The sequence below is a fragment of the Solanum tuberosum genome, unplaced genomic scaffold (assembly GCF_000226075.1).
Source record: "Solanum tuberosum cultivar DM 1-3 516 R44 unplaced genomic scaffold, SolTub_3.0 scf00131, whole genome shotgun sequence".
NCBI classification, from domain to species: domain Eukaryota; kingdom Viridiplantae; phylum Streptophyta; class Magnoliopsida; order Solanales; family Solanaceae; genus Solanum; species Solanum tuberosum.
The window spans coordinates 670,789-680,389 of record NW_006239054.1 but is presented as its reverse complement, the minus strand read 5'-3'; the positions used below and the strand labels follow the sequence as shown (position 1 = coordinate 680,389).

The following is a 9,601-nucleotide window of genomic DNA, read 5'->3' as shown; positions in this document are numbered from 1 at the left end:
GTCCTTTTCTTGTAGGAAAAGGTTTAGGACTCTATAAATAGAGGTTTGTTCCTTCTAACTTAATCAACATTCACAATGTAGTCTTAAGGGCTTTGAGAGTTTTGGTTAGGGAGAGAATTTGTGGGTCACAAGCTTGATACGTTATCACTTGTGTGAACCTCCCATGTATTCCGAGTGAATTGGTTGAGGTTATTTCTCTCTATATTTTGTACTCTCATATTTATAGTGGATTGCTCATCTCCTTTGTGGACGTAGGTCGATTGACCGAACCACGTTAAATCTTTGTGTCTTTGTATATTTCTCGTTTGTCTTCTTACTCGTGGTCTTTCGAGGTTTGCTTTGCTAGCTTCCGCATTACACCTGCTTATTTCGGTCCTAACAAGTCATGTACCAAAATTCTACATAGACTGGAATACAGGGATGTAACCCCAAAACGTAAGAACTAAAGAGTCTGTCAGAACAGATAGACTAAGAAATAGAGATGAATTCGCGACTGCCCAGGGAAAGTAGCTCACCCTTGAATTCAAATAACGCGGGAATCACAGTTCAGGTCACGTAGACACCACTTGAATATGTCATATACTCAACAAAGAAAAACTAAGTACAATATCAAATACACAAAACTACATTGTACTTGTAGGATCATCGGCTAGCTGTATACGTATAACTAGAGCACAAAAAATACAGGAGAACTCACGCATCAATAAGTCAACAATATAGCATGACTCTCAGTCCTTGATTCTTATTTACACATACACAAAACATGTTCCACATGATCACAAACAAGATAGATTCACTCAAGAAAGCAACACACATCAACACGAAACATGTTCCACATGAACTCGGTGATCATCCCCTCTCACATACGCCTCTGATGAGAGCTGGGAGATGGGAGTAGGGAGGTAGGGGTGTAGCTAGGGTGGTGGGGATGAGGGTTATGGGTATGGGGTGGAGTAAAGATGAGGTATATTGAAGAGTAGGAAAATACAGAAATATTGTTTTCATTAATCTCATCACACATCAATTAAGAGTACTTGAACTTTCAAAATATCCTTGTAAGAACAATTTTATCAAAGTAAATAAGGGATTACACTGAAAACATATAGGCGCCTTTGTAGCCTTGAATGATCACATAAACCAACTCGCGGCATATAAATTCTAATCTACATTTTCAAATAGAATAGCTTTGCCTTGGGAGATGCTCTAGGGAACCGTAACAATTCTGTACAAATATTCCAATCATCCAAAGAATCATACTGTTTGATACTCATCGTTACCAAAGATGGAGTATGAGCAAGCAATAGCTTGATGAAAAATAATTCAGTTTTTGAACCCCTAAAATAATGTACTGTAACATCTTTGAGCTTGTTGAGCGATTGGTCCAACATAGTTGGTGTGTATATATATTTCAAAACTCCTTCATCAGCATGAGATGAATTATATATCTAATGATATCAAATAAATACCACACGTAAGTTAAGCTTCTCATGTTTTAATATATGAAGTGAAAAAAAAAAAGAAACAACTATATATCATTTCTTACCCAAATCTCAAGTTTACTCAAATTAGGGCAGCTCTTAATCAACTCGAATGCATAATAAGTTTGGCCGATTTGAGTGAAGTTTACACCTAAATGTAGATGATACAAGCAGTTGAACGTAAAAGGGATCGCCTTTGGAACTTTACCTGCACTCAAAAGCTTTGAAGAAAATACAAGAATAAGAAACAAATCTCACCCAATAAGTAAAATAATTTATGCATGTCAGATTCTTACCTCAAGTTCAAATGTACACAACATAAGTACCTCAAGTGTAGTCAAGCTAAGAAGAAGCTTTTCCAAAGTTAAACTTTCAGCAGACGAATAGTAATTTCCAACCTCGAGATATAAACATGTCAATTGTTTGGAGTTCATGAAGCAACTTAGGTTAAGATTACACCGACTCTCACAAAAATACAAGAAATTCAACTCAGCTGAAACAACGTTGAGGTATTGAGTACCATTACAGTTTATCAAGCTCAATTTGACAAGAAAGGGGGTACTAATAACACAAATTTCTGTAGTTGACTCAAAGTTTATGTTTTCCAGAAAAAGTGTTGTAAGTTTCTGAAAGTCAAGAAAAGATTTTGGGAATTTAGCGACACAATTGAAAAGTTTCAATTTTGTCAAGGTTGGACAATTAAGTATATAAGAAGGCACTTTGTAAGTGCTATGCTTTGGCATGTTAAGCTTTAACTTCTTGACACTATTTCTGGTGGCATAAAGTAACCATCTATCAATATCTGGACACAGAGACAACTCTACTCCTGACATATCGAGGTCAAACTTCGCAATGTTTCCTATATGTTGTAAAAGAATCTTGTCTATTGTTTTTTCGAAGACATATCGAGATATTGATGTCAATTTATTGCAAAATAGTTTATTCAGCACCAAATTTGGAATTGTGGCCCAACTATATCTCCAATTTGTGGACAAAATACTAGTTCTGGCTGCATCTTCGATAGGTAGGATCTCAAAGATATGATTTATAACATTTCTTGGCAGACGACTTATTCGATCTTCTTTATCCATTTCAGCAATAGATGTTCAAATACTCTGTAAGAAAAGTTGATAGTTTTAGGCATAAAACTTATAAAGTATTCAAAGTGTCAAATACACATATTCTTATATTAAAATTAAAAAAAGAGTCAATGAGTATGGAATTTTTTGCATCTCTAAATATCTTTTGATTTGTTTTCACCGATAAAGATTTATGTCGAGTCATAAGGGCAATTGAGCAAACAAATATGAAAATTTAGCAAATTTTAACACATACTTTTTGAAGAAGATGAATGGAACCCTAACTTTTTGAAGAAGATTAAAATATGCGGAAAATAAATAATTGACTAATACAAGCTCATTAAAACATAATTTTCAAGACAAACTTTAAATAAACCTTTTTTATAAAAGATTGAAAACACCCCCCCCCCCGCAAATGAAACAAGTCTTAACAAGTACAAGAGCTATGATAGAAGTACAATATACACAAGAAAATAGGACACAACCCCCACCATAAGGAAAGGAAACATGGAAGCTGTTGAAGATTATTGTCGTCTGCATCTATGAAACACAACTGACCCTGCAACCAAACAATGCCAAGTGACATAGCAAGAGTAGTGTTAATACAAACAACACGTACTGGAAGGCATCATCGGTCGATCCGAACCTACCGCATAATATAATGTAGATAATCAGAAAGTCATGCAATATTAAAGTTAACCACCCCACTTCTCTATTCCCTTACTTCTACCCTTCCTAGGTAAATAATATAACTAAACACCTCAGTTATGGCACCATAAGGCTTCCCAAGCCTACATATTATGTCACCATAATGTCAAATCATAGTCTAACCCTTCTATAACATTAATATCCACGAATACAAGACCTCTAGAATGTCAAATCACAGCCTAACACTTCTACCACATTAATATTCACAAATAACAGGTCATCACTAGCCCTATTAACCAAGTTACTAGTCCTTCTTCATTGCTCATGCCAACTCCCTAGACCTTTTTGGAACAGTACATGAAACTGGCGCCTTAGACCAACTTATCCTTACCAAATATGGAGTATGAGAAAGCAACAACTTGATGACAAACAGTTCAATTTTGGAACCTTTAAAATAATGCACAGTACATCTTGGAGCTTGTTGAGCAGTTGGTCCAAGAAAGTAGGCGTGTTTATAAATTTCAAAACTGCTTCAACGGTATCAGAGGAATTATAAACCTAATGGTATCAAATAAATACCATACGTTAGTTTAGCTTCTCATGTTTTAATATATGAAGTGAAAAAATCTATCAGCAATCATTGAATAGTTTTCAACACTGAGATGCAACCATGTCAATTCTGCACAAGGCTGCCCATTGCATTCTTATAGGAAATGTAAGAAAACGTTGTACAAATCTATCAATGTTTTTACTCTTATACTCTCGCCATTCAATTTTACTTGTCCACTTTGAATTTCACACATTCCTTTAGAAATGATGATTAATATGAGTATTTTACCACAATATCATATTCATTGATTTATAATTTTATTGTGCACTCATTCATCAAATAAATAGTATCCTCTGTATCTTTGTATGATACATACTTAGAAAAAAATATACATACATAAATACATAATCACATGTGTTTCGAGTTATCCTCTTATCGAGCTTTTTCCTTTTCTATCAAGACATCGGAAAATCAAGGTGCTACGTGTTAGGACCAAGTCATACATGTTGCACTTGCTAAGGAGAATTTGTTGGAAAAGGCAAGGCACTAACAAGAATGTCAGACAGGATAGCAGCGGAATAATATCCAACTCTAAACTTTCCCTTTCAATTTGAACCAAGAGAAGACAAACCAAATCAAGCAATATGAAGAATGGACAGCAAGTATATCAACCAAACTGAAGCAACAAGATAAGAATAACCCAATCACACAAGACATAACAATTTACGTGGAAAACCCTTCGATGTGAAGAGTAAAAAACCACAGGACCAAAATCTCTACTATAAACACCAAGAGTTACAATATTATTCTCCAAAATTGGCCACAAAACAAGCGCCAAACAACGAGCAACAACAAATCAAGATTGCACCAAAACTAGAGAATTAAAGAAGAGATTTCACCCAAAAATGCGCTACTGTTCATGCCCCAAAATCAGAAGATACAGACCTCCAAATCCGATCTCCACCGTTGAATTTAAAAAACCAGATTCTGAGAACTCCCAGTTCAAATTTGAGCACGATCCAACGGTTAACTAAGTGGAGAACTCTGTCTGAACTGGACTGCCTGAGTAGAAAATTTCTAGAAGCAAAAACGGGATTTTTCTCTTTTTCTCTCAATCTCTAAAACGAATCTCTCTTGATTTTTCTCTCTTGTGTTTTTGAAAATAAGACCAAATAAGTCTTATATATGCCACATAATATTTGGGTTATGGGCTAAAGTGGGTTGGAACTAACTCCTAATAAGACTTTTATTTATCCACATAGGAAGGGTTTTAAAAAAGATCCTAAACCCAACAGAATTGAGGTTGATGATGAATGTATCACGCTTTGCGCACATTGTTTCGTAGATATTGCTTTAAAACTTCGTTAAAGTAGGCTCATACTTGCCCTATTTATCGTTATGATCTCCTAGATAGCTAGCTAACAAAAATTAGCGATGGACAAATTCTAATCTAGCTAGCTATGAACAATTTAGCGATGAAGTTCACAATTAAATACTAAGTGTCAGCTGCTAAAGTATCCAGTCTTTACAATGTAGCAAATCCTTTGAAAAATTTGCGTGAGAATGTCATTGTTAGAGTACTTTTTGATATGATTTTTGAAAAGTGACATTTATATTTTTGTTCCATGTAAATGTATAAAACAACGCTGAATTTTAAAAAGAATATAAATACTCCTTCCGTTTCAATTTGTTTCAACATTTATGAGTAAGGGCCAAGTTCGCAAAACCTTCAAAAAGATTAATGACTAATTCAAAACTTGTTCTCGGAAAAATGAGAATAAATAGATAGATAGATATAGATAAACAATTGCAAGTACAAAAAAGAAAGGAGGATTGTTACAACTGTTGGGATAATTTATTTATTTTTCACTTTACTAAACAAATTAAAAGAAAAAGTTTATCACATAAACTTAAATGAAAAAGCATTTAGGCAGAAGAAGAAATGAATGAGATTTACTTATAAAGACATGAATTCTTTTTCATCTCTCCTGTCAAAGTTGGTGTCTTAACCTGACTTCCTGAGCTTAGTTAATTCTTGAAGCAGTAGCTATGGATCTAGGTGAAAGATAAGGCCGTAAGCGAGCGTGATTGGATTTTTCCGAACTAGCCTCAAATGAGCTCTCTAACCGGTTACAAAATTGGAAAAATTAGCTATCTAGTCATAATACCTAACATATTTAGTCAAAACAACAATACTTTAAAATATTTATTTAAAATGTCAGAATGTCAATATTTTCAAAAATAATTTGTATTCACATTTTATTATTTATATTTCTTTTTATTAATCAAAAGACTGCATCATTGGACCAAATTCTAACCAATAACAGATTAAAAATAAAAAACAAATACAAAATTCCATTAATATTCTTCCCACATCTTACACGTTTCCCACCTTTCACATTTCTAACTTAAAGTTTTTATTTTTCCCCACCTTTCACGTTCCCAGATTCTCTTTTTTCAAGTTTTTTGCTAACCTTGAAAAACAAATTATTCAAAGTTCTATTCTTCAACAAAATCTCTGTATTAATTCAAGAAATTTCTCGGTTGGTAAACAAAATCTATATATTAATTCAAGAAATTTTGAATTTGGTAAAGGTAATTTCGATTAGTTATTTAGATTTCTTTTGATTTGTTTTCAATATCACCGTTTATGGTTTATATTTTGCATTGTACATAATTACTATTTGGGAATTGCCATGAGTACTTTTTTAAAAATAAAATTCATACTTTTTGTTATTGTTTTAAGTTTTTTATTTGTCAATTTTTATTTTTTTTATTCAAGTTTGTTTACATATTCATCTAATATTTATGTATTTCAATTAGTTATTTAGATTTCTTTTGATTTGTTTTCAATATCACCGTTTATGGTTTATATTTCGCATTGTACATATTACGGATTTTCCGTCAATTTTTTTTATTCTTTATGCAAGTTGTTTACATATTCATGTAAAATTTATGTATTTTAGATTTTTAGTCGATTAAACAATTTTTTTTCTGTTTTCGTTTTAATATTTCAGATTTATTAGAAGCTACAAATTCATTCATATGTTTATTTTGTTTGATGTTTAATACATTTATATTTGCTTTTAGGGTTTTAGATTTGGGGAAAGCATTTGTTTGTCTACAATGTCTGAATCAACAGTTTATTTGTGTATACATTCTATCTATATATCAACAAGTTCTTCATTTTTTATTTTTACATTGTATTTCAATCTCAATTAGTATACCAACATGTTTGTATGTCCTTCTTAATCTGTATTCATCCTAACTGTATGGTAACAATTTTATATTTTATTGGGTATTCATTTTGTATTTCAATCTCAATTTATATGTGAACAAGTTTGTATTTCTATTTTGTTTTGTATTCAACCTAATTGTATACCAACAAGTTTTGTATTTTATGTGCCTACTTTACCTTTCAAAGTCACTTTGTATTTCAAATGAAGAGAGTATTTAATTTCTTTTGTATTCACAACTTTATATTCAATCTCACTTTGTATTTATAACTTTGTATTTTCATCTCACTTTTGTATTCATATATTGTTGTATTCAACATATAGTTCATGATCCATTAGTTTGTATTTTACCTTTCAAGGTCACTTTGTATTTCAAAAGAAGAGAGTATTTCTTTTGTATTCACAACTTTATATTCAATCTCACTTTGTATTTATAACTTTGTATTTTCATCTCACTTTTGTATTCATATATTGTTGTATTCAACATATAGTTCATGATCGATTAGTTACATTAACTTAATGGGATACAAATTATTGTATGCATTCAAACAGAAAAAACAGCTACTAAACTAAAAAAAAATAAAAATCATTCGTTATACATCATAATTTGGATACAAAACAGCCGAAAAAAGCTATAAATCCCAATGCATACAAAGATTTCACTAATTCAATTAGAAAAAAAAAACAACACTCTTGTACTCGACATATACGAATATCTCATCCAAACAAATAAAAAATACAAAAAAAAATAAACCTGATTGTTTTTCTAATTGTTCACTGGATGCGACAAATTTATAGTTGTCAAATTTTGAAAAAATTTGTTTCAAAAATATGTCGTATTCAACTTGAAGAAGCTTTGAAAGTTATCAGATGAATGATTCGGATGACAAAATAAATTATTTTAATTTTTTTTTATGTTCTTAAGAAGAAAGCAAAAAGATGCTCGATGGAAAGATGACTATTTATGCTCTTTTCAAAACGTAATTGATTTGTATTTAATTTTTTTTTACCTTTTTTGAATTTTTTTGTTCCATGATTTTCTCTGTTATATTATTAATTATTTGTATTCTTTCAAATTAATCAAAATAAAATAAATACATAACTAATCCCTTAACAAACTAAAATAATGACATTTTTAATAAATAATGAAACTGTTGCTAAGGAGTCCTACTAAAGGCTAAAATATTGTTGTTTTGAAAATTTTCCCAAGAAAATTACTTTCACATTTTCCAAAAGCCATTCAACTGCGTGTCCCTGATTCAAATTGTAGGTTGCAACTCGCTGCATAAAGCCGGACTCGCTAGTAATCACCGATCAACTATACAGCAGGGAAAATAGACAATTGTAGTGGAAAAATCTTCCCACTTTTTTGCTTTCTTTCCTTTTTTCCAACTTAATAGTCAAATAGATTTGGTAAAAGAAATCAATTAAATAACAAATTATATCATCATATATTGACTATTGATCACCCTTTACAAGAAAAAAATAATTTATATACATTGGGATATAGAAGCAGGGGATTAACATCATTCAAATGTCAAATTTAACCACTTTTAATAATTTTGATTTTTATACTTATATTTAAAAACTTATTTAATATATATAAATAATATATTCGTAACTCAATAAATTAAAAATATATATATAATTCAGATCTCATAGACTAAAAGTGACTTGCATAGAAAGGTAAACTCAATAAACAATTAAAGGCAACATACAAATCCTCATTTCTTTAAATCTACACATAGACAAAGACAAACTAAACACATATAATAATAGAAAAAGTTTACATTTCATATAACATGAAAAAAGAAAAACAAGAAATTAAACCCCATAAAAAAGGGATTATTTTTTTCACCAACCAAGAGCATCAAGGATACCTAAAACCACATCACAAATATGTTTAAATCCATCTTCCCTAATAGCAAGTTGAGTTGGATAATCCAACCTTGGATTCCTCTTAAATCCATTATGACAAACATTAGGATAATCCGCAGCCGCCATAACATGCAAGTAAGCATAGTCATAAACTTCGTTATTCAAATCTTGAAGTGAATCTTGAAGTGCATTAGTAGCTAATGCATATTTATCAGCACAATCTTTGAGGAGTTTCTTCATTAATACCAAATCATTATTTGTGTAATTAGTAGTGTTAAGTACTAATTCATGTGATGAAAGAAAAGTGTTTGTGGCTGTGGCATTGACCATTCCAATTTTGACCATGATAGTTGCTAAGCCTTTTGTGTCTGCTTTGAGACTTGTGGAATCTGATTTGAGAGATGACACACAAAGATCATAGTATTTTGTGTTCTTACATGTTTTTTGAATCAAATCAATTGATGATGATGAGGTGGAAATTGTTGGTTGAAGTGAAATCAAGAAAACAAGAATCAATAAGAAGTGGAAACTAGAAGACATATTGATTTGCTTTTTCAAATATGTTTTTCTTGTTTGGATTTGAAGAGGTATATGAAAAGGGATTTGATGTTAGATTTCTTGGTCTAGTAAAGAAAGAATATATTGTTGTATGAAAAGGGGGTTGCTTTATCTTTTATACTAAGGAGAATTACTAAGTGGGGAATAGGAAAACTAGAAATACACTTTTTGGGG

The 9,601-nt window shown here is 31.3% G+C and overlaps 1 protein-coding gene across 1 annotated transcript; it reads right to left on the bottom strand.

Annotated features, from left to right (window-relative positions):
- Positions 1-8,694: 8,694 nt before the first annotated feature.
- Positions 8,695-9,601, bottom strand: LOC102581980 (cell wall / vacuolar inhibitor of fructosidase 2). Its single transcript, XM_006350909.2, has one exon. It carries the CDS (start codon positions 9,407-9,409, stop codon positions 8,846-8,848), a length of 564 nt encoding a protein of 187 aa, XP_006350971.1. The 5' UTR covers positions 9,410-9,601; the 3' UTR covers positions 8,695-8,845.

Bases quoted from the DNA above. Each gene is read 5' to 3' on its own strand.
- LOC102581980 (XM_006350909.2), bottom strand. From the start codon at position 9,409: ATGTCTTCTAGTTTCCACTTCTTATTGATTCTTGTTTTCTTGATTTCA.